General features: G+C 39.6%; 2 protein-coding genes across 4 annotated transcripts in view; one reads left to right on the top strand and one right to left on the bottom strand.

Moving 5' to 3' along the window:
• LOC137483399 (transmembrane protein 204-like) overlaps positions 1–12063 on the top strand; it is a 63702-nt gene extending 51639 nt beyond the window's left edge. For both annotated transcript variants that reach the window (XM_068206414.1, XM_068206415.1), the window contains exon 4: positions 9913–12063. In XM_068206414.1, coding sequence (XP_068062515.1) covers positions 9913–10157 — 245 coding nt within the window. In that variant the 3' untranslated portion in view covers positions 10158–12063. The remainder of the gene's footprint in view (positions 1–9912) is intronic.
• The window catches only part of IFT140 (intraflagellar transport 140), an 87750-nt gene that overhangs the window by 33215 nt on the left and 28218 nt on the right, over positions 1–26317 (bottom strand). For both annotated transcript variants that reach the window (XM_068206403.1, XM_068206402.1), the window contains exons 10-18: positions 25230–25433; positions 24762–24834; positions 23539–23630; positions 22604–22731; positions 21010–21127; positions 20446–20576; positions 16563–16710; positions 14817–14948; positions 12358–12554 (exon numbers count right to left, since the gene is read on the bottom strand). In XM_068206403.1, the coding sequence (XP_068062504.1) occupies positions 12358–12554; positions 14817–14948; positions 16563–16710; positions 20446–20576; positions 21010–21127; positions 22604–22731; positions 23539–23630; positions 24762–24834; positions 25230–25433 (1223 nt within the window). The remainder of the gene's footprint in view (positions 1–12357; positions 12555–14816; positions 14949–16562; positions 16711–20445; positions 20577–21009; positions 21128–22603; positions 22732–23538; positions 23631–24761; positions 24835–25229; positions 25434–26317) is intronic.

Below are 26317 nucleotides of genomic sequence, written 5' to 3'. Positions count from 1 at the left end.
AATGCATACTTTTGAAAAAAGTGGGAAGAACTCATTATATCTGCATTAACCCAATATAAAATAAGACTTCTTGGAGACCTCCTTAGTTTTCCAGAAAAATGGTACACCAACTGCTGATTCCTTGGGAATTTGCACTCATTAAACAGGAGTTTGCACTCACTAAACTCCCTGGACTGGGCTCAGGCGACAGCATTTTAGACATTATAGATTAAGTGTCTTTGAAATCAGACAAAACCCATGTGCAGTGAGAAAGCCCAGCAATTCCACTGCTCTGATGAAGGGCTGATGCTGCATCTAGAGACTGAGAGTCCTATATTGAAGGGGAAGACAGTGGCCACCACACATTGTATGAGCCACAGGTGATTTTCAGTCTCTGAGTCTCCACTCTGAGACAGTAACCTCTCAGTCATTCTCAAAGAAAAGGAGCAATATGGAGCAAAAACATCAGAACAGTAAATATGACACTTGTATTTGAAAGCATTTGTCCCATGCAAACAATCCAAGAGAAACCCCTGCGAGGCTCTCTCCTGCTTCATTTGAAGAGTTAAAGTCAAGGTACTTTAGTCAGACAGATAATTTGTGTGAGAAGGGCAGTAATGTTTAAGAATAAACAAACTTAGATCTTATTAAACATTTCTGAAGCACTGGTTGGGTAATTTCTGTTTTTCACACTTTCAAATGAAAGAACACTAGGACCAACCTTCTGTTTTTTCCTTTTCAAAACCCAAAGGATCTGAAGAATTGTTCTGCAATTCCTCATCCTTTCAGTAATTTCAGAAATTATCTTGAATCATATTCCCTCTAATTCCAACTTCTCCTTGATCTCTACCTTTCATCCTGGAAAATGCCAACAAGTGCTGAAGAGAACCACAGTGGTCACTGGTGGACTGAAATCTTGTGTTATGGGGAAAGGTTCAACCCACAATTTTCTTGTTGTTACTCAGCTGAAACTGTGAATTTCATTACAGTTTCCCATGGCCTGAACAAAAGTCCTTGTTGGCTTAGAAATCTAAGAGTGCTAAGTATTACCTCCAAAGTCTATCACAAGCTCAAATCAATGATCTTAGATCCACTGGAGCTTGCAGTGGCTCCAGACTCCACCACTTCCTCACTTCTGCCACCTGCACAAGCATTTGACAGCCATTCAAAAAGGATGGACCTCTGACACAAAATCAAGCCCCAGGAAGTAAAGAAGAGAGAAAACAGCAATGCTGTTTGGGACAGCAACGGGATTCACACAGCTCCAAAGCTCCACAGCCTCACACCTCCCCGTTAACAGGAAAGCGCTCTGTTTGCTTTGGAAAAGGCTCCTAGTGAAAATGGAACCAGCGTTGCACATGGAATTTTGTGTCAGCGCTCAGAAATTTCCCTCTAGAGGGTTTTGGGGGTTCTGGTTTTTTCCAAGGACCTGTTACAAACTCCATGTGCTGAATATAGGATGGATAACAGCCAACAGACGAGCTGTTGGAAAGGGAAATCCATACTAACAGCACAGGGAAGAAAGAGCACTTCAGAGGATATTGAACTATTACAAACATTAACCTCCCAGACAGGATCAGGCCTTAAGGGGCTCCAGCCAAGTCTTGATCTTGTCCAGTGATGATTATCACAAACTTTAGAGAGAAATATTAGAAACTTAATAGGAAAAATCTGGGATAGAACATCCTTTACATTAGATCTCATCCTGGTTTCTGAATGTCCAAGACTGCAATAAACCTGAATCATGATTAATATTTTGCCAGTCTGCTTTCAGCATCAAGTAACTTTAATACATAAAATCCTGAAGATTAAAAAGTTTCATGTTCCCACTAAGCCTGTCATTTACAGCCAAATAAATTAGTCTAATCTTTCCTAAATTTCAAGCATTGCATTCCAGCTTTGTCCAATATGTTTTTCTGATGAAAGTGTTTCACTCCTGACCCGTAATGCATCACAGAAAATCTGAGCTCATGCATATTTAAATTTCTATGCTCTTAAAACTAAATCAGACAATTTTTGAACCATCTTCTCCAACCACTTTAGATCAGTTGATATCCAGAAAATGTCTATGTAGAAAAGAACAGCACAGCAGCCATTGGAAAACATGGCTGAAGATATTCCCCATAGCAGTGTGATCCTGAGTTCCGTATTAATTCCTTCCACTTTTTGCTTCATAATACCCTAAGCCAGATCTGTTCTAAGATGGAAGTCTATGGAACTGTAAACCTAAAACTTCTTAAAAAGGAAGCAAGCAAATGAGATGCTCTAAGTAATCTAAAAATCATAGCAAAAATAGAGAATTTGATTTGTGCTAATGTTTCCATTTAGAAACATAATAGAGATTTGATTTGTGCTAAATGTTTTCATTATTTGTCAATTTTATTTCACCCTCACTGCCAAACTTCCCCATTCTTTATGCAGACCACAAATATCACAGTAAAGTGATTTTGCTTTCACACATTTGCAAAAGGAACCACATTTGCAAAGATCCTAAAATCTGGATATCTATCTCATTTATTTTGTTGGAAATGGCTCCTGGGAGCAGCTGAACCAGCAAAGTGGGAAGGACGGTAGCTCACAACAAGTGTGGTGAACTCCTCATTGGGCATAGCTGCAGCAGGAAGAATATCTGCCTGTATTCTTTTAGGCTAAACTCTGATATGAGCAGCAGGCAGGTTCTTTTAGCATCTCAATGTCAAGGGCACTTATTCTGATCAGAAATACGGTAAAAAATCTGTTAACAGATAAATATAATTTGGATATGCAAGGATAAGGAACATGTAATGCAGAGAAAAGTGTGTAAGACAGAAAGTATCTCAACTCAAATATTCACTTTATTGCTTATGAGCATGCACATTATATATACATGGAGGTGTCTCCTAAAACTTTGAAACTGGGTTTCAAACCCAGTTGCCTTGCTGGATCCAATTACGCAGCTCTTATCCTCTGATGTATCCAGAGAAGAACAGAGCACTTGAACAATAAAAGCAGAAGATGATGCTGAAATGTCCAAAAAAATCACCTGTCAATGACTGCTTCTCTCTGCACAGGGTATTTTTGCTCAGGCTGACCCACCTGCAGCACTGCAGCCAGGTCTGCATGTCCAGCATGAGACAGACAAGGACCTATTAGAGTGGGCCCAGGAGGCGATATAGATGCTCCAAGGGTTGGAGCACCTCTGCTACAGAGACATGCTGGGAGAGCTTGGGGTGTTCAGCCTGGAGAAGAGAAGGTTCTGGGGAAAACTTATTGTGGCTTTTCAGTACATAAAGGGTGCTTAACAAAAGAGAGCGTGACTTTTTACATGGACAGACAGCAAAGACAAGGGGAATGGATTTAAGCTGTAAAGTGGAAGATTTAGATTAAATGCTAGGAAGAAATTCTTCCCTGTAAGAATGGAGAGGCCATGACACAGAGTTGCCCAGAGAAGCTGTGGCTGCCCATGTATCCCTGGAAGTGTCCAAGGCCAGGCTGAATGGGGCTTGGAGCAACCTGGGATAGTGGAAGTTCCTGCCTTCTGGCAAGAGTGTTGGAAAGAGATTGGTTTTGAAAGATTCCTTTCAACCCAAAACATTCCACGGTTCTGATTCCAGACAGAAGCCCATTGCTGTGCCTGATATTAGGCCTACTACGTTAAAGCAGAGCTTTAATTGGCTCCAGGTGCCTCAGAACCCAAGAGGCCAAGCAATGCTAACAGTCGACATCAAGTGTGAGAGTCTGCACATTCCTCCTTGTTTAAACAGCTGCCCAAGAGGAATTCTGCCTAGTTCACTGGGCATTTACCCATTTACTTTTTACCATTCCATTCAAAGACTGGCATAAATTTCTAAGGAAACCTCCAAAGGTAACAAACAAGCAATTTACTGTTAATAGACCTAAACTGGTTAAAGATTTCCAACATAAGGTAGGACTCACTGCCTTACACTGACTAAATCTCCCTTCAGGTTAAAGACAAGGACTGATGAACTCAAAGAACACAATTGGAAAACCCTTGTAATTCAGAAAAGTGAGCAATAAAAGGGTCTTATTGCACCTGAGAAGCTGTGCTACTCACATGTTTAATTCTAAGATGTTACATGCTACCAAAATCCTTGGAAGGAAATTTTAAATTAGATCTAAACAAAACAAAAACCAAAAAAATCCAACCTCAAACAAATTATTGTACATCTGAAACCTCAAAGGTCACTTGACTCTAATGGTCACACTCTAATTCCTTGTGGCATTAGAAACCAAAGCATCACCCAGCCTAGTGCAGCAATGAAGAGCATGTGACTATTCCAGAGGTCCCATAACTATAACTCCTTTTGTGCCAAGCTGATACAAGAAAAGGGATTTATAAATAAATAATTTGTGTAAGTCCTATAGGAATCACTTTGTGAATCTATCTCACGCTGATAAATACAGCTGAGCTCCAACAAATAGCCCATTCAGGCACCTGACTCATCACAGCTAAACCAGTCCCTGTGCAACTTGGTGGGGTACACAGAAAAGGAGTGAAATATTTCCCTTCCCTGTTTGCAGTTCTGCACAAGCGTGGGTGGTGTATTCTCAACACTCTGGCTGCTCTGTTTTTCTTCTTCTCCCTTTTCTTGTCAACAAAAGCCATTCTCCAGGACAAGCTGTAAAGAGGAGGATTATAAATCCCAATATAGACTTTCTGGTAAACTAGAAAAAACAATGTGTATTTCTTCAAATGCACTATCAGTACACTAATAAAAAGGAAGAGTAAGAATCTAGGGGTGTCAGAAAAAAAAACCCAAACAACAAACTATCACAGAAATAAAAAAGTGATTATTAAAGTTCTTTTAAAATGCTAGAATTCTGTAGTTGGCTTGCAGCCAGCCTCAAACAGGAAATCCAGCATACAGACCTGAAATATTTAAGTTCAAAAAGTAACATTCTCCCAAGCCACCCCCACTACCACAGTTAATACTGTTCCAACCAAAAGTCTTCTGAGTGACTTCGTTATCTGTTTCCTTCCCCAGCGGAAAAGCCACCCCCCTTCCAGCTTGTTTTGCTGCAGATGGGAAACAACTAGAGATAAACAGCAGTTCTATGGGAAAAAAAAGCACTTCAAGTAATCTTATCAGGATTTTTAGTGAAGTTGTGGCCTCTGTGCAGTCTTGAGACAATATACAATAAAATTATCTGAAATTGATTGATGTACTTAAATTAATTCAGGGAAATTGAGCCATGCATCTCAAAGTCCTCTCATCACTACAGAACAGAAAAGAAACAAAATCAGACTAAAATGTTCAATATTTTCATAAATAAATGTAAAGAGGTATGTCCCTTCTACAGCCTTTGTCAACCTGTATTGCACACTGTGAGCTCAGGAATCCTGATGGCAAAGAGAGCAATTTTCTGGTTATTTTTAGTAGAGCTGTATGTGGGAAATAGTCTGAGAAGCCAACTGTTTTCCTCTAGGTGTTTTATTGGAATACTGAAACTGAATTCAGACATTGTTACAAATATCTATCTAAAAAGGGAAAAGTCACCCCAGTCAGCTCTGGAGACTATTCTTACAACAAGGTGAATTTTTATAGGTATACTTCTAACTATTATACAGCACAAATATGTGAACTGCGTGTCTCTGCCCAATCATTTAGAGAACAGACTAAATGTTCCACCCCAATTCTTGGCTAGTGTTCAACAAGACTCTTCTAAGGGCAAGGAAAACATATGCAGCACATTGGAACACTTTGCTTCAATAAGTCCAAGTTTGATTAAGCTGTTACAGACAAAATCCATCCAAGCAAACTTTGGGGTTTTCATACATCATCATCTTCACAAAAGCAGCATTCATCAAAATTTGAAACGCACCATCCTATGCAAACTCAGTCTTTTTGGATTATTACAATTTCTTCAGCCTTTGCTCTGAGTTCCTACATTTATAATTCCCATATCAAGCCATGCTAATATGAAATAAGAATGCTGGAAAATAACTTTATCAGTGACATTTCTATTCTGGAGTTCTGTGACTCTTGCAGAACTATAAAAGTAATTGTATAAACTCTACAGTAACGTGCTTCCACCTCTGTTGCTTCTGTCATGTGTGTCTGTTCTTAATGTCAGTTCCAGTCTAAACTACAGTAAAGAATCTGAAATAGAATGCACATTTTCACTCAAGAGCTCTGGCAACTGGCTCCTGTGATCTGTCAGTTCAACAATATCTCAAAGGCAGTCCCTCTACCCCACTCAGCCATTGGCACAGAACTGGGAAAGGAGATAAAGCCTCTTGCATGACTGGCTGCTCATGTGAGCAGGGTTCAGGCAAAGGACTTGTGCAGGAAAATAGTCCTTCTAGCAGAAATAGCTTTATCTGGGGACCTGGAAGGAAGCCTTAGTGCTTTTCCCTGGCGGATAATTGCTCCCTCAGATAGAACATGGAGATGTTAAGCCATTTAGGACAGTAATTTGTCATAAGTAATACAAAAGCAAGAAAGACAAAGCAAAATAATTTCATTAAAAGCTGGGTATTTGGAAAAACTTTTAAATATTGAAAATATTCCTACAGTGGGAATTAAGCTGCAAGACATAACATAGAATTAGGGTTACTTTTGTAACTGGTATTCCTGAACCCATGTCCCTCTGCCAAGAGAGCCTCAAAAAAATACTGCAAGATAGTGGGAAGTAGGCACTTGTTAATATTTATAAATGTCCTTTAGGGGCACCTGTGAGTGGTCACTGGTCCAAACAGCTCCTGCTCAAAATTTCTCCTGCTTAAGGTTTTATGATTTTCTTCACACTTAAAAATGGCTATTTATCATCCACTGAACAGTGGATTGCAAAGCAGTATCAGTGTGTATCATCCTTATAAGATCTAAATGAAGATGTAGACATCCAAATTCTTTATAAGCATATCACAACTAGTATGCTCTGCTCCCAATGCTCTGAAATACAAAATAAACACAGGAAGTTGTATCATCCTGGTTCCACAGATGGGGAACCGAGCCGTCTCAGAGGAAAGTTTAAAAAAATCTGATGTCACTTACAAAACAGAACCTAATCTCCCACTCTCTTCTCTACCACGTGCCTCAGGACAAACTGAACTTGGAGACTGACACTGGAAATGAAGGGAAAATATTTTATTTGCAATGGCAAATCATTATTGTATGGATCAGTGACTTCTACAACAATGTGCTCCACATGGCTACATTCTCTCCAAATCAAATTTGTTTATTTATAACTAAGCTGAACCATAAAATAACGACCAGATTTACTGACAAAACCAAGGAGTTACTGTGTCCTTACAACTGTGTCAACAACCTAAAACCCATCCAGGGTACATTAGGCTTTTTTAACATCAGAGTGGGGAAAGAGCATTAAGGAGCTACTCCTCCCATAAACCAGCTGTGGGACAGTGCCACCTCAGGACGAGAAGGTGCAGCAAGCAACTGTTACAAAGCACCTTCTAGGTAGACACAGGAGAGCCAAGGATGCCAGATGGCTCCTGTAGGAATATTCATTCAGTGTTTGTATTATGAGGAGGTGGATTCAGCCTTCATTTTACTGACTCTCAGAATAGTACAAGTGTCACACCTTTAAGTAATGATTGATAATTTTCCTCCTACTTGTATGTCATTTCCCTCCTCTGTGTTTTTTTACCTGTATGCAACTTGTGTCTTTTCCATCTTCATTGCATTACTAGCACTCTTTGAAGAAAAAAACATGATACAATGCACACTCGGGATATGCTCTTTCATGGAAAATCAGGGACCAGGGCCAGGGTCCTTGCCATGTATCCACAGGGAGAGTGTTTGCAGGCACAGGTACTGTGGCTAACTGAGAAAACTGCATGCAGCAACTGGGACTTGCTCTTGACCATGAACTTAGGAAGATGGTGTCCAGATATGTTCTGGTAGTTCATGGATATTTATTTATTCCAGTCTTCCTTCATGAAGGGGTCATTTTGGCAATGAGATTCCTTTGTTATGGTGGCAGTTAAGGAAGTGTGTAGGAAAACAAAGAGAAAACTTTTTCTTTTTGTAAATGAGGCATATTTGTCTCTTTTTGTTTGTTTCAATCTAATTACATCCATGAATTTCTTTTAAAAAGCTGAAAAGTAGCTTTGTTTGACAATAGGTACAGGAAGAGAGACCAGACTGGAGCCCCACTGCTCCAGAGTCAGGCTGGGAGAGCTGGGAATGTTCAGCCTCAAGAAGAGGAGAAGGCTCCAGGGAGAGCTCAGAGCCCCTTCCAGGGCCTAAAGGGGCTCCAGGAGAGCTGGAGAGGGACTGGGGACAAGGGATGGAGGGACAGGACCCAGGGAATGGTTTCCCCCTGCCAGAGGGCAGGGACGGATGGGATATTGGGAAGGGATTGTTCCCTGGGAGGGTGGGCAGGCCCTGGCACAGGGTGCCCAGAGCAGCTGTGGCTGCCCCATCCCTGGCTGCGTCCAAGGCCAGGTTGGACAGGCCTTGGGGAAACTTGGGATAGTGGGAGGTGTCCCTGCCCATGGCAGGGGGTGGAGTGCAATGAGCTTTAAGGATCCTTCCAACCCAAACCATCCTGGGATTGTATAGTTCTCTGATAGTACAATAAACAGAGGGCAGAAAAGTAATCACGTGGTTATCAATGCATTCTTCAAGGAATGGGCAGGTGTAACATAAAAAAGGAGGTGTGAAAGGATGCAGATTGCCCCTTGATCTAACACGGGTCTCCTGCATGACTACAACAGTTACCCCACCTCAATTCTGAAATAACATTACTATTACTCATCAGTAATGTAACCACCAAAGAGACTGCGAAATTTTTCCTTTTTTTAGTTTTTTTTGCAAATCACTTTGTGACATCTGAATGGAAATGCTATACAACTGCACTGTTATTACTCTAATATTACCTATCTTGTAGGGCACTTAGTACTGTGCTTAAAGTTATAAGGACAATAGAAACTTTGCCTTCAGTAGCTTCTGGAGGCATGACATTACTTCTGCCTCATAACACCTTTTTCTAGCAGGAAAAAGTATGACCACAAAGTTCCATTTATTTCACCTTCCCTTTTTTTAAGTTTCTGTACATTGCTTTTTATTATTTCTGTAATATATTTAGCTATTCATTATAGTAAAAAAGGCAACCCCGATTGGGAAGAAATGATGATGTTTATTCTAGATTAGAAGGCTGAAGGATCTGCTTTATTTAAACTATACTATATTGCATTAATATACTATTTAAAGAGAGACTATTTTATTCTACATACATACTTCTTACTTACTTATCAACTAACTAACAAACTCTTGACTGCCTGCTGAGAGTCCGAGACACAGCTGGATCTAACTGGTTATTGAACTTAAACAACCTTCACTAGAATCGAATTAAGTAATCACTTCAAGTAAACAATCTCTACTAAATTCCACATGGGGAAAACAAAGGAGTAGAGATAAAGATTGTTTTCTCTTCTTCTCTCTGTGCTTCTCTTGAGAAACAGAATTATGTCTCTCTGTCTAGAGAATGTGAATGTCATAATTCATCATTTTTGCAGTTTACATAGTTGCCTGCCTTAATAAACGTTTTAAAATTTCAGAATGAGAGTATATACTGTGAAAAAAAATCTTTTAAAATTATCATTATCATCATTAATACAGCTGTTTTGTCTTTTGGCAATGGGAGTAAGAAAAAGGACATCTGTGTAAGTGATTCAAATGCATGGGGGAAAAAACCCAAGGTGAAATACAGGTCAGTGGGTGTAAGAAATTTAAATTAGAGTGAACAGATTAAAACTTAATATTGAGCCTCTGTTTAAGGCACTCTCTTTGAATGTATCATGAGGCTCAAATATGCCTTCAAAAACACACCCAGCACATCATAATAGGGAGGGAAAGGCTCTACAGACTCATGAGCGAGTCTGTAAATGTTGAGATTCTGTGGCATTTTGCCACTACAGAAATTCAAGAGAACAACTCATTAAAAATAACTCTGCCATTCTCTTTGCAGGTTTTGTTCTGGTTATCGGGCTGGTGACATTCTACCGTATCGGACCATACACCAACCTCTCGTGGTCCTGCTACCTGAACATCGGAGCCTGCCTTTTGGCCACACTGGCAGCTGCCATTCTAATCTGGAACATCCTCCACAGGCGTGAGGACTGCATGGCGCCCCGGGTCATCGTCATCAGCCGTACCCTGACCGCTCGCTTTCGCCAGGGCTTGGAAAATGACTATGTTGAGTCACCATGCTGAAAGAGCACAGCTGAAAGGCAAAAGATCTCGAAAGAGATCTGCATTGGAGTTATTTTCTATAAATATATGCTATAATTTAAGGGTTGAAAGACATCACAACGTTCACTTGTGTGAGCAGAGACCCTCGATTATTATTCAGATGGGCTCCATCTATATACATATGTATAAAACACCTAATTTTATATATATATAAATATATAAAATATTATATTGCACTCTCCTTCTGCTGTACAGCACAGAATTGTTGGGTTGGCTGCATGGCAGCAGGGTCAGCTGGAGAAGATACCAAGTGTGTGCAATGAGAATACAGGAAAGAGGGAACCAAACACATTTTCTCTGTCTGCATCAAGTTCTCCTGCTCCTTAAAAATAAAACAAAAAGTTATAGGGACCAATAACAATAGCTTGGGAGTTAACAGGCAATCTGAGAAAGCAGAAAACTCACTACAGATTAAGCGATGGGTTTAAAAGCTGTCTAAATTTCATGACTTCTAGTCCTTCTATTCACCTCTCTACAAGGAACAGATTCTCATCAGCTGCAACACCTGCTCCCAGCCCCAGAACAGACCAGAGAGTAAAAAGCAAAAGCAACTCTAACTATTCTTATGTAAAGAAAGGGATTGCAGAAGAATTGCTGCATTTTTTTTCAGACATTTATTTGTATCCTGAGGCACAGGTTTGGTGGTGTCCTATGCATAAACAGACACTAAAAATGAGAAGGGTACACAGCTAGAACAGACCACATATGCTGCTGAAAAATGTTTCAATATTACATTGAGGGAAAATGTCCACAGGAAACTACTGGAACTCCCTAACAATCAGATATGTGACTAAATTACACTGTTGGGAATTATTATAAGAAAGAAATATTCCAGTCCAAACTGGTTTCTTTTCTCTCCAGCCAGTTATAACATTTGCTGTGGCATTAGAATGCTATGGCAGGACACTAGCTCTGCCCAGCAGTGCTCAGAGCCACATAACACACGGAATATTGGAGAACAGAGCTGCCACTCAAGCACCCAGACTGGAGAAGAAGACAAATATACAGGACTTCAGGACTTTGAGAATCAAAAACAACCTGCCTGATAACTTAATATAATAATGAAGTGAAAAATTAATGCTTTTAGAATTAGATATAATGTTTATAAGCCTTACCTTGAGAAGCACATGGCCTCACAAAAGTCATATGCATATAATTTTCAGAAAGAAAAACAACACATCAAAAACTATTATGCAGAGATATGTGGGATACAGGATCCTGAGGCAATGACAGGTGTGTAAGTGCTCTCAGAATGCTGCTCTAAGCACAAATAGTGGTAGGTTTGAGGGACCATGAGCTGTGGATGTTACAAATTCCTTAGGACTGTTGTGTTACTCCCAGCTGAGTACACTGCTTTGCTTCTTTATCACTGTTTCCACACTTTGTTAAAATGTGATCATCAAGCTGGCTCTTGAGTTCTGTTCTGCACTCAGTTTGGATGTGATAAGAAACTCAACCCCAACTGTTGCTTTGCACCACGTTCCAAATGAGCAACACTCCACAGAGACTGATGCTCTAGAACAACTGCACTGCTCTAGACTGTCAGGGGAAATACCATAAAGCTAACAAAGAGTTTCTTCTAGCAGTAGGTTTGTAAAAACCAACTAAGATTAGTATTCATCTGCCTGCATTCATTTTCTGGGGGAAAAAAAGAATTCCAGAAATAATGTTATTATTAAATGCAGCAGTTTTTAAAATAAAATATCGGAGTATTTAAGAGACAATATATTATTTCCTCTAATATTGCAATATCCATATTATAATAATGTACATGTGAATTTAAAATTCAGCTATGTGGTTGGTAAATCTGTAACACTCAGTATTGGTGTGATTATTTTAGATGTATAAATAAAATTGTGAATGTTCATTTTCTTCTAGTGATGACATTTTTGCCATTCAGACACAGCATAAGGTTGCAGGTTATCAGTAATTCTTTCTCTTTTAGCAAAAAAGAATCCACAGTCTATTATAGACAAAGAATGAGCAGAGAATGCATTAAAATGTCTGTGAGATAAAGATGTTTCATCTGGTTAAAAATGAAAAGGAGAATGAAATCAGAGAGGGAAATCTAAGGAGAATTTAGGAGGATTTACTCTTCATACAAACTTTTAACAAAAATAAACTGCACCCATGAAGAAACAGATGCAAATAGCTCTGATACCTTTTTATCAGCTTGATGGATTTGAAGGCTTCATCCATGTCTCCAGCAGTTAGATAGTAGCTGAAGTTCAGCATGGCATCCTGGGTGGTCTTATCACAGTCTCCCAATCCATTGAAATCTTTCATGGGTCTTCTTGCAGCCATCTGAGAGACTGTTCCTGAGCCAGACTCTGATTCTTCCTTCTCAGCTTCTCCCAGCTAAAAGGAGAAGGTTGTCATATAGGTATCAAGCAGGTTGACACTTACTCCTTTGTACATGGAATTAATTACATTATTCCCACCACAGTCCAAGTTTTTTATATCTGCAGGACCATAATCAATAGCATCAATAGCTGCGAAGTTTCAGAGCTTTCTAGAAAACACCTCAAAATATGGAATGTCATAGAAGAGATTAGGATATTGCACTGAACAATCACAACATGTTAGTGATCACTGGGGATTGGTAAAATACCACAGAAAAGTAACCTCCTTTTATTACAGTCATTATTATTTTATATATATATATACATATATATATGTATATTAATAGTACTACTATTATAATAGCAACTGTTAAGTTCCCAGATTTCTGAAGATTTCAGATACACATCTCTCCAAGTTTAGTCTCTTCTCAAATATTAGACTGCTGTTCTGAAAGTTAATGATACAAACCAAATTCTTTTATCCTTGCCTTCATGTAAATCTTATGAATACTGAAGCTTAGGTTCAAATCCTTCCCCTTATAACTGGCAGTTCTAAAGCTTCAGGGGTACTTTCACCACCCACTGAAAGGCAACTCAAAGCAATTCAATCATTATGCAGAAAACCAATAACGTCTCAATCCTTATTGTCAAATGATCTGCCTGGTGTGTAACAAGGACACTTTCCCAAGCCAGGTACAGAGGAAGATCATCTGAGTCACGAAGGATGCCAAAGTCCATGTACACTCTACCCTAATCATATAGTTACATAAGATAACGAAATTTTTAGCTATAAAGAAGCCAATAAATTTGTATTATATTATAATACAATGGAAGTCCTGGGTAAAGTAAAAGAGAGAAATCAAAAGTGCAAATCTGTTTGACTAGAACTTGAGGAATTTCTGGAACTAGGACAGTAAAGACATGGCAAATAAAGAGAAACCCTGGAATGAAACTTGGTCGACAAGGCTTGTTATATCAACTTGATTTGCTGTATTTAAAGCAGACTCTGCTCTTTTACTAAATTAGGTTTCCCAAATGAACACAAGTGATGTAAAAAAGTGACTTTGTCATAAAGAGACAACCACCTACGAAGAAAATGGAAACAACAGAGAGGAGCAGAGGATGAAGGAAGAGCACCAAAGCAATGCAGATACTTACAGGTTTATAGATACATCCCCTTCGAAAACACAACTAATGGCAGCAACAATCCACACAAAGTCAAAGTCAAAAAAAAAAAAAAAAAAAAAGAGAAACATAGTATCAAAGTAAAATAGCATGAGGCATGATGGAGAAATGTTTAAAAGAGATTGGGAAATGCAGCATATCAACTCTGACCTTTCAATTTAAGGGAAAAAGAAAAGTAAAACACAGTACAACATTAAAAGCTCAGTCTGCACAGGAAGACTGACAACAGGCAATGCTTTGAAGGAAAGCCATTGCAAAGTGCTGCTCTGAAACTGAGTATAATGAGTAGATACATACTCCCTGTGTAATGGTGCTCCCAAACTACATGAAGATTAGAAGTCTCCTTAATATTAATTTCCTGTAGATTTCACAAAACTAAATACATTAGTATAGTAAATGGGCTGTTACACTCCCCCTACAAGACAGGAACAGAGCAAATCATCATCCTAAGAAGCACCAGGAAACTCAGGTCAGAACTTCACCAGAAACCAATTTGTAGGTGAAAGGCTGCAGTTCACCCAGTATGCATGGAATTATGTAGGGTATTATTTACCTGAGATGCAATCAATTTTGGATTGAAATCAAGTTTTAAAACTTAGAGCCTGTATTCATGGCATTTGCAGCACACAGGCACTTGCTGATGGTGCAAGATGACTATTCTTGCTCACTTAGGTATTCCTGCAAGGAAGTGGGATGCTTCTGCCAAAGCCAGTATGAAATGTCCTGTCTTACAGCCTACACAAATCACACATACACATCCTTCTTGTATTTGCAATAGGCACAGTGACTAGATAAAGCAGAGTTTTTTTCCACATCCCTTTTTCAATTGCATTACCTGGTAATTCCTGCTTCTCCTACACTTGTACATCACATTCAGTTTACAATACCCATAAAAGCCATCTCATTAAAAATTCCACAGTTCTCTCAAGTTCATCTGCATCAGAATTATCTTTATGCCATTTCTACATGTGATGCATCCCTTGCCTTTGGAGTTGCTCTACTATCCCCAGACTCAATTTGGTTAAATTTGATTCCTGTACAGTGGAAAGTCTGAATTTCTGGGAAGGGAAGGAATTCTTAGAGATTACCTCACCTTTTTTGCAAAGTAATAATGCGGCACCTCTATGCCGAGAAGAACCTGGTAGGATGAAGGCAATGGAAAGCTGTCCTGCAGCAAAAGGCCATGCTCTTCAGTGCTGAAGAATGATATAATCCAAACATCCATCTGGGAAAGGAAGTGAAGCACTGTTTTATTTTTATGCTGCAATATCCTTCTTTCTTTTTGTTTTTATTTTCCATATTCATTTGGCAGAAGCTTCTCTTGACAACAGAATGACCTATACATTCAGACACACAGCTGCTAGGAAGACAGAGCAGCACGCTTCCTCCCTGCGGCGAGCAGCCAGCACCTCACTCTGTATTCCAGACTGGTCCTCCTGCACAGGGACCTTCACCTCTGCCTCCACATCCAGCTTCACACACCATAAAGAGAGAAGCCCCTGGCACAGATGGCTGCTTCAGGCATCTCTCTGAGAGATCTGGCTCAGGGCAAAGAAACAGAATAAGAGAATCACAGAATGGTTTGGGTTGGAAGGGGCCTAAAAAACTATGTTTTTTTTAATAAACATTATATTATTCCCATTGTAAGTTCATCAGCTCACTGACTGCTTTGAGTTTCCAGGAAATATATAATCCATGCAAAAATAGTCCCTCTAACAGTTTAAATATTGACCTGACTCAAGTTAAAATAATATTTATTTCCAGCAGAAGTTAATCAGACTTCTCATTTACTAAGGCATAAGCAGACAGTAAAATGTTCTATTGAATAAGGGGCAAAAAGTTCCATTCCTTTTATATATTTTTTTCAACTTAGAAGCCAAGCATTTTCAAGCTTTTTACTTGAGTAATATTAGGTTGAATTGTTCTTCTCTTTGCTAGAAGACCCTAGCCAGGTCTTTTGAGACATCCCTATCCCATTTCTCCTTTTTACTTTGATCTTCTCGTGGTTCTTCTAAGGTCATTTTAACCAACAAAAGACACAAAGAGCTTTCTATATCTAATTTTATGAGATTAGTTAAAATAAGGCACAAATCAAAAAACTTGAGATTAAAAAATCAAAAAACTTGATATTAAAATGGATTCTTCAAATTAATGCAATGTTTATGCAGGATAGGCAGTTTTGTACAAAGTAGTAAGGAGCACTACAAGCACAATAGCAGGGGAAGAAGGCAAGAATTATTTGTATGATTAAATAAATCTTTGATTAGATCACGTTTTTGATCAATAAAAATGATTTTTTTTTCTAATGTAAAAAAGACCATAACAGATAATTTGGGAAGTCCCATAAAAATGCACAATATCTCTCCAGAAAAGAAGAAAATGGGAGGGACAGGGTAGAAGAGCATATTTCTCTGTTCACCTTAACAGTACTGTCCCTGTTATTCTATCAAGTTAATTCTTGCTGCTAAAAGTGGTTTCAAGATAAAAAAATCAGCATTTTTTTAAGTTACAAATTTCTAGCTTATCCATCCACCCAATAAATGTCACCTGAAAAACTGTAGTCCAGATAGAAGTTTGCATGATGATCATTTCCAAAACTCTATCACAGCTAAAAAAATCCCCTCTTTTTCTTCTTCACTGTATGCAAGCTTGGCCCAAGCCAGAGAGTTGCTATAGAGGGACTGCCAGAAGGACAGACAGCAAACACAGGGTTCATGACTCATTTTGCATGTAGTGAATGTGTGCTACCCACCCCTACATCCTTAATGAAGCGCAAAGGATTTATTACTTGGACAGGGAGAACTCCATGTAAAACAAGATAAAATAAAAAGGACCATACTGTGCCCTCAGTCTGGTTTTTCTTTTGGTCTGGAGTTTGGAGGCCTGTTTCAGGAATTACTTCACATACAAAAAGTCTTGGTTCACTCTGGTCCCAGAAATGGCAAGCAGGAATGTGACTGTGCAACTCTGGATACTCCACTACAAACCTACCAAGAGACAAGAAAAAATGTAGAAAGGGAGACAAAGTAATTCCAGCCCATTCAGTGCATGAGTGTAAATAAAGCTCTAGCCAAGGAATCCTTCTCAGTTATTTATACTCTGTATTAGAACATTAACCAGATACATTCTCCTGACTCCTAACATTTTACACATGACAATGACACTTCTAGTTTGCTCTGTTACACTGACAGTAGTGACAGGACATAAAGCATTTTGGTAGAAAAAAAGTTGATACCACCTATAAAAATAGGTACTCAAAATCTGCCTGCCCTGAGATGACAGGTCCTACAGAAACCCTTGAACATCCTTCAAACTATCTACCTCAGTGCCTGCTGCTGTAACACAGCAGCTACCTCAGCTCTGTCGTCAAACCATGGAATCATTAAGATTGGAAGAGCCCTCTAAAATCACCAAGTCCAACTGTGCACCCATCACCACCACCATGTTCACCACTAAACCACGTCCCAGAGTGCCACATTCACACATTTTTGGAACACTTGCCAAGATAGAAGTGTTCCTACCATTGCCATGGCCAGCCTGTTCCAATGCCTGACAATTCCACCTGAAGAAATTTTCCCTAATACCCAATCTAAACCTTTACTGGCACAACTTGAAGCCATTTCCTCTCATCCTATTGATGATAGGAAGAAGAGTTAGGAAGATAGGAAGTTACCTGGGAGAAGAGACCAACCACAACCTGGCTACTGCATGTCAAGAATTCTGAGGCACTGTGGAAGAGCATAAGGACTTCCCCTGCAGCCTTGAGAAAGCCAGTCTCTGTCAGCAGTTTAAATAATAACATCTTACTGCCTCCTTTGGGCATTTCAATACTACTTCAGTGCCAGCTATGTCAACGCCAGACATACAGAACCACGCTACTTTAGCAATGGCTTAGTATTCATTCTTCTGAAAAAATGCCAAATTATTTAAAAGAGAAACCAAAGACATTATTAAAGTATTTTCTCACTTGCTGTCACCACTGAAGGGTGGAATTTGTGGGAAGGATTGGAGTAGGGCTAAAGGGCAAATTGAGAGAGACATTCAAACAGGCGCAGAAACACACTAAGTCCTCTCCCTGCCATGGAATTCAAAATCAGAAAACTGCAAATCAAAAAAAGTATTTGTGTAAAAAAACCTAGGAGTGTTTTGATTTTGCCTTAGGAGGCAGAAAGAGAAGCAGAAGAGGTGTAGATTATTATCACTTTCTGCTGAGTTGACTCACTCTAATTTGAAGATCGTTCAAAAGGAAGCACAGATAAATGGATATTCACACAGACACTATCTAACACTCAGTGAAACAGCATTCCTGGCTTGGGTTGGCCTCTGTTGGGTTACACAAGATACTGCACTTGGAAACAACTTCCTCACTTACTCTTGACAACCCTACTCCATAACTAACCAGGACGTAAGACCCCAGATTTGCATTGGCCTTAGTTTTTGATGAGCTGGGTAGTTTCTTCTGGCTTTCAATGGTAAGGAGAGCAATTTTTTTTTTTTTTTTTTTTTTTGGTGCTTGTAATACCCATAGCAGATAGCAGCTAAAAAAAGCAATCCACCTGTTCCAATGCTGGCTTTTCTTACATAAAATACAGTCAGAAAAATTACTGTAAAATCAAATGGGAATTTGTACTCTAATATTACACCATACTTTCACAAGCATTCCCACTTCACTGCATTGTGCTGCTAGGATTTCTAATGCATTTCCTACAGCACAGTTTGCATGAACACAAAGGTGTCAGCTCTAAATAGACACCTCATGAGTTTTTACCTACACAAACACAATTTTTATTATACTTTAAAATACCTTTATTCCTACAAGGACCTTCAGAATGTCATCTTCTCATTTCCCTATTATGTAAACTCTTCAAGGAAGGGTAGCTTTCCAAGATTTTTTTTTTTAATTTAAAGATCTGGATCCTGATTCCAGTCATGGAATACCTCTGTATAAAACTCCCAACACCAAATCATCCTCTCCTCAGAGATCTCTAGCATGATATGGCTTCCAAAGTGCTAGTAGGTCTCCCTGAATTTCTCTTCTGTGAATTTGTCCAGTATCTCCATAAGCCCTTCCTTCGTCTCCTCTACTGCCTTTGCAAGGAGCTCCTTGGCTCAGCTGCATTTTGGCTGTAGAACTACCTCCTGCTTATTTTGAGCTTGCTTTCAAGGTGTGTTGATTCGGCATAGCCTGGTGTTTGGCTGCGGGGGACAGGGGGCGCACACCTCAGGAGTAGCTTTTATGAGAAGCTGCTAGAAGCTTCCACCATGTCTGACAGAGCCAATCTGTTGGCTGTGAAGATGGACATGCTGCTGGCCCAATTAGAGAGGCTGGTAATGCCTCTGTGATAATGTATTTAAGAATAAAATCAGAACAGCACACACGCAGTTTTCCCCCAGGGGTGGGGAGGCGCCAGGGCCACTGCATGCCGGCACAGCCCACGGCAAGCCTTGCCTGCCTGGCCACCCCTAGCCAGCCGCGCCGCGGGCAGAAAGGCAGGGGCAGCAGCAGCTTCCCCCTCCCAGTGCCCCACGTGAAGAGAGGCGTTCAATAGTACCAGCACCCGGCAGCCGCCGCTGCCCCTGCAAGGGTGGCAGGGCTGCCTGGCCGGCAGTGTAAGCATGATGAGCAATTCCCTGATGTGCAACCTAGACAGGAGCAACTCCTCGGTGTTGCGGGATCCTGCAAGAATCTTTGAATTAGCGGAACTTGTTGACAATGGTATCTACAAGCAGCAGTTTTTTTCTAGTCAAAGAAGAGGAGGAAGTGAGGACACATGAGGGAGAACAACATGGTGGCACCAAGGTCAGAGGAAGAGAGGGAGGAGGTGCTCCAAGTATCGGAGCTCAGATTGCTCTGCAAGCCATGGTGAGGACCATGATGAAACAAACTGTCACCTGGTAATGCATGAAGTCCATAGGGAATACAGAAATCCACTCACAGCCCATGAGAAAAGTGCTCCTGCCAGAGCAGGTAGATGCTAGAGAAAGCTGCAGTCTAGTAGAAGACCTGAAGAGAGAGAGAGAGGCCTTGCTTCCAAACTAGAGCAGCCTATCCTTCAAGGACTGCACCCCATGGACGAGTGACCCATGCCGCAAGAGTTTTGGGAACACTGTTTGCCTGTGGGAGGGACTCCATGGCATAGCAGAGGAAAGACTCCTCTCCCTGAGCGAACAGAAGATCTTGAGTGACAAACTGACCAAAACTCCCATGCCCTATCTCTCTGCACTGTCGGTGGGAAGAAGGGAAGGCCTAGCAGGAAAAGAGGTGTTTTAAGGGCTTATTTTACTTCTCATGATCCTTCTATGACTCTGTTAATAATAAATATACTTTATACCTTTAAATTTAAGCCTGTTTTGCCCTTAGAGTGTTTTTCTCCCAATCCTTATCTCAACTCAGTAACCCTTTGTTAATTCCCTTTTTTTTTTCTTCCCTCTGCTCCGCCCAACTTTAAAGACAAGGGTAAGCAGTTACTCCTGTTGGCAACCCAGTGTTTGGCCAATGTCAAACCACAACACTCTCTAACTTGCATTATTGGAATACATAGGGATGTAGCTTGATGGACATACAATTCAGTGTTAATTAGTTCTTTAGAAATAAATAATTAAATTCATACAAGCTCCTTCCCAAGACAGAGGAATGTCAGAGTCAAGGTATGCTTGTCTCCACAGGGCAGATTTCCATCTTAAATCCACCATTAATGCTTCTTGAAGAAAAAGCTCCTTACTTGCCAATGCCTTGTCCAGCAGAAAGGTTCTCTCTACCACCATCTCCCTGTTCAGCCTTGAAATCAAAGAGTGTAATTTGGTCCGTTTCAACATCATAGAAACAGATTTTGGAATCAATTTTCCCATCCGCCTACAAGAAAGGAAAACAAAGGGTGCTGGAGCATGCAGTCAAAAAGAAGAATAGATAAGTTTATTCCATATGCTTCATACACTCAGCTTTCTTTGCTGGTAATCACTTGAGGTCATTCTTACTAAGAAATACCAGAAATTTCCTGGTTCTTCTTCTTTTCCAACAAGCCAGCCTTGGATTTCTTTGAAATGCTACAAAGCAGCTTTTGTAACTAAAATATTTCTTTTCTGAATTGTTCTCAACACAGTACAAAGCCTTGAGAAACCTTAATTAATGCTGGGACATGACACTTCATTATATGACTCAATACACTGCCTGGACCAGGTAGGTTTATTTCTGAGAAGTGATTCTTGCATCCTCAGTAATCTTGACCCACACCAGTCTATGAACCAATGGACAAGTCCCAGATGGTAAGTAAAGAGCTGTGCCTCACCCTGCTGACAAGGATGCTGACTTTGCTGCCATTAGCATTGCACTTAACAGACAAAATGGTTCCATGACCAGGGAGCAGCTTGGATAAACTCTTGCTGTTGCAGTGCACTTTTGCCTCTCTGTGGGAAGGAATAAACTTCAATTATATGGTGGCAAGCAACTGGCAATATAGTAAATTATAGGTACGACTTTTAAAAGCAAACTATTTTGACTATATTACATAACTGCCCCAGACTCCCACTTCCTCTCCAGAGGATTGCTGCCACTGCCTTTCTTTCAGGACTAAGTTAACAGACACTCTTTCCTCAATGATTCAGCAAGAATAAACATCAGTGCTTCTACAGGATTCCCAAAACATGGCTATATAGTAAGAACATCTGAACAGAATTCTCAATTCAGAGGCCTGCTTTCCTACAGAAATAAGCTGAACAGTACCATTGAATAGAGCCCATTACATAAAAAGTTCTGTGTATGGAAAGCACACAGTGCAGCAGGAATGAAGAAATGCCACTAGCGGGGCATATTTTTACATTTTATTATCTCAAAAGGATTTTATTGCTTGTATAGATACAAACCCAGAAATCAGTCAGCAACAAAGAGGACAAATCTCAAGAAAAGAAGGAATGCAGCAAAAAAATTGAAGTGACAGCAATTTAGAGCTATAATACAATCTCATGGAAAAAACATGTTTGATTCTCTAAAAATAACATTTGTTCTCAGCCAATTATGATGCCCTGAATTTAAAGTATCATAATTTGAGAAGGGGTATTTTCAGTACCAAATGCAAAAATTTATCATGGCATGCATGAGTGGATCTATTTTTTCTCACTATCAAACATCATAATCCAATATTTATGCTAGTTACAACCGGCTCAAATCTAATAACCTTCAAACTGTTCCAGGTGGAATGTGTGTGATCCCAACCCAAGTAGTTTCCAGAGGGCAACTAACTAGACTTTAGCATTCCTCTGGTGACAGCATCCAAAGAACAGAATCTGCTTCACTCTTCAGGTTTTTCAGCTTTTCAAAATTACATTTGTCATCAGCAGCTACATTTTCAAAATTAACATCATGTCAGTATCTTCACGTTCGTTAGTATGAGAGTACAGCAACCTTTGAACAAAGTCAGGTAAAGTCCTTAACCTAAACAGGAGAAAGAATAGAGTCTCCACAGTTCTAGGTTCACTTTCTCCATAAATTCATTGAAACAAGTTTGCTGATTTATGAGGAGATACAAGACCTGGTTTTATTTCAGCTCTTTTGAGATTCAAGTCTTGTTCAAGATACCAAAAGAAACAGGACACTCTTAGCTTGATCTTCCATAAATTCTCCACACACTTTTAAATGCACTCAAATATCCCTCATGGTATCCTCTTTTTAAAATAATAATAATCATCATCACCAATCCCTGACTTGCCTAATAATTCCATGGTTCCTCCCTTGCTTTGGAAATATGCCATCAGTTCACATAGCTGCATGTATTGTCTCAAGATTCAAAGGGACTGTTGCTTTTCATCAAATCAAAACCAGCTAAAGATTCCCCACAAAATACACGCTTAACTATAAACAGATTATTTTAAAAGCCTTATTAATACCTGCGTGAGAGATCAAAGATTTTCAAGTGAGCCAGATCAGTTCCCACAGCCAGGAAATTCCCACAGACATCCAGAAGGCACGGATTCCCCTCTGCTTCAGAGAACACGAGCAGCTGTTTAACTGTGCCCTGGGAAGAAATGTATAACACCAGGTTTGTGTGGCCACAGCCTCAGTAGAAGGGACTTATTTTGACTTATATGTCACCAAGCTGAGTCACAAATTGCTGAACTTCTGTGTTAGATGACTCACTCCAAGCAAATTGGAGAAACATACACACACAAATGCAATCTGGGTTTCAGGTATGTATGTAACCTCAGAAAAGCCTAAATTCAAAGGCATCCTTCTACAATGATTTCCTCTTTAGGAACACAACCTTTACCAAGTGAAAGACACACAGAAATATCAAGTCCCTGAAGGTCCTTAAATAGAATGTATTGTAAAAACAAGTACATTATATTTATGTGATGAATCACACCCATTCTAAAATCTAATATTTGCTTCCTAAAAAAATTATGTATCACAGAACTCTGATAATTAGATTTCTCTTTTAGGTTCTCACAGACTAGCAGAGGCTGCAAAGGTTCACACAAAATGTGCAAGTGATATTTTTCATTATGTTGTAGGAATATTCAGTATGATCGTCTTCCTGAAAGTAGTGTATGTATTTCAACCTGCATGCAATTTAGGTAATCTTAAAGTCTGTAAATACTTATTAGTTACACTGCAGTAGTGTTCAGAGTGGCAGGCCTTTTAAAGAACACAAAATGTCAAAGATCTTTCTGCTGAAAAACTCAAAATATATTTTAAGTATTGTATTATGACAAGGAAGAGTTAATAGATTTAGAAAGATCACGTACACTACTTTTAAGCTCTAACACCAATCTTTGAAAACAACAAGGCCTTTTTATCCCTTCATGGTTTTCTCAGTCCTTACCTGCCAGGTGCGGACCTGGATCCTATACGGCTCCACTGTGTACAGATTTTCTCCATGAACAGCCAGAACTGGAGAGTCACAAAGGAAAGAGCCTGGAACAATCACAACAAAGCCATCATTACAATAAATATATTCAGTAAAAAGAAAAGTAACTTATAGCACACAATTTCCACTATCTTGCACCAAATCTCTTTTTTGATCTGTCAGTCACTATTGAATCCCAACTCCTTGGTATTTTAGCCTTCTTCCATGCTGCCACTACATTTAAAAGCTGGGGCTCCCATTATAAATAGGTGTTGGTACACTCTGTCCATGGAAACAAGTGAGAGAGGAAGGGCAAAGAGTTGATATGGGGAGTGAAAGAAAGAAAGAAAAAAAAAAAAGTCCAGTGTGAGGTTCTGGTAATGGAATTCACTTTTCCCTTCAGTGAACTGCTACTGCAGAGGGATAACAGAATCTCTGTCAGAACAGTGGCTCTGCAATAACTTCAGAAGTGGCGTAGACTGTTAGGACCTTGGTGGTAATAAAGCAATGATTCAGCATGGAAAATATATAAAATATATCAGTAAATATAGAAAAGCAGAAAACACTTAATAATTCTTAAAAGACAAATCCCAAGATTTAGGATGGAATTGATGGAATTCTACATCACTTATTTCTCAAGGCAGAAATACTTAGGGAGAATTAATAATTTTAAAAGCTAATTTACTTTACTTGGCACTATACAGAGCAATTTATGGGACAACTTCTCTTGAGAGCTGGGACAAAAAGCCTCCTTTCCAGTTCCTGTGTGAGTGCTACGTAACCTTGATTACACTTTCAAGCAAAGTGGAAAAGCATTCAATAGTCATTGCCATGTCTTATCTGTAAAGGCAACAGGAGTCACAGCTACAAAAGTAGGAAAAAATTGCTCTTCTTGATCAAATCAATTAAAGAAATATGAAAAGAAGTAGCTCTAGCCTCAAACAATGTTTTGTGCAAGGCCCTCTAAAATGTAATTTAGCTAGATCAGATAAAAGCTTTCTCTAGCCCTGAGGGTTTTTTCCAGTCTAGAAGGTGTCCCTGCCCATGGCAGGGGGGTTGGAACAAGATGTGCTTTAAAGTCCCTTCAAACCCAAACCATTCTTTGATTCTATGCTTACAGTGCATCAGCTACCATGAATGAACATATGACTCTGGAAGAAAAGAAGCATTCAGACTCTGAGCAATGTTTTAAGTCCTACCTGCACTTCTGAAGGTATCTCCTGAGGACTCAAAGACAGCCACTTGCTTCCCATTCCAGAATACTATAGCATCCTAAAACAATCAAACAAAACACCAAATAAATATATACTTTTAGTTCCTTTTGGAAGCATGTAGGAATTCATGCAATACCATGGCAAGAACTCCCCTACAATAGCCACCAATTACTAGTTCCTCTGGGCATTTGGTTTGAAGGCTTTTAGCAGTCCAGAGGTTCTCTGGGTTCTGGTGAGCACCTTAGAGCATTTCTGAGTCCCTGTTCTATCTTAGAAAAAAAACCAGCTCCACCTCAGCACCATTGCTATTGTTACAAAAATACCTTAAAAACAAACTACATTGAATATTAAAACAAATACTTATCTTAAAGACTTAGGAAGTTTGGTCTCAATAAACCTAACCAGGCAACTGATTAGGCAAATAAACAACAACAACAAAAAGAACCTATTAACCTGAGTAGCAAAGACTCCACTAGCTTTCATATCAAGACGAAGGCTGTGAGTGGTTCCTGTGCTGAAGATCATCACATTGAAGAGGTTGGGAGACACCTGTACCACAGCCACCTGCTGATGAAAATGTGCCAACATGGCCTGCTCACTGAGGATCACCACAGAGCTGATGTTGTTCACTGCCAGCAGGTTTTTTCGGGACCCCCACTGTACATAATGGGAAAAGAAAAAACACACAATTTCATCTCTAGTCTTGAACTGTCACAGCAGTGTCCCAAGAGAAGTAACACGGGAAAAGACAGAATAAATATTTTTATACATATGCAAAGTCCTACAATCTAAATACAAACTATAGGGAATGGCTGGGGAATATGACAGATTCAAACTATTATGCTTTAAACCGGTGTCCTGGTTTAAAGGACATGTGTCTGCCAAGGAAGGCAGGAACCTTCCTGGAATGGAAAGATGGCCCCCTCCCTCCAAATTATTATAACTTCAAAAATGCAGGGCTTCCAGGAAAAAATATGGGAAAAGGAACAACAGTTCTTTACAAGAAAATATATATCTATAAAATAAAACAAGAAAAAAACAAAGAAAAAACCTGTAAGTTTTCCACCAGTCAAGCAATTTCCCCTTGGTTGTAGTTATGACCACAACCAGCGGCGGGGTGCCATGGGACGAGGCAGAGGATCTGCAGTGGCTCCCCCATGGCTCCAGGGGATGCTCCAATGTGAGCCTGAGCCTTCCCAGGGTTAATGGTGGCCTCAGGAAGACAACAAATGGGAAGCAATTCCTTTGAGAAAACCTAACCCCCAACATTATCCACCTCAAATTTTTTATCCCATACCAACATGTTACATTGAACTTACACTTTTTAGCTATAGACATACATGCATTATCCTAATTATATACATATATATATACAGATATGGATAGAGGCACAATGTCATAGACAATTCACCCCAAAACAAGGTCCTGTTAAGGTATATGTTATGTTTCTTCATCTTTCTGCATCACCTACTAAGTGCAATCATGTCTCTGAGCAAAGACAACCCAACAAATGGCTTTGTCTTTGCTCGAGGCAGAATTCA

This window comes from Anomalospiza imberbis, chromosome 16, assembly GCF_031753505.1.
Source record: "Anomalospiza imberbis isolate Cuckoo-Finch-1a 21T00152 chromosome 16, ASM3175350v1, whole genome shotgun sequence".
NCBI lineage: Eukaryota > Metazoa > Chordata > Aves > Passeriformes > Viduidae > Anomalospiza > Anomalospiza imberbis.
Note: the sequence above shows the minus strand (reverse complement) of the source record. Positions and strands in the feature narration are given on the sequence as shown.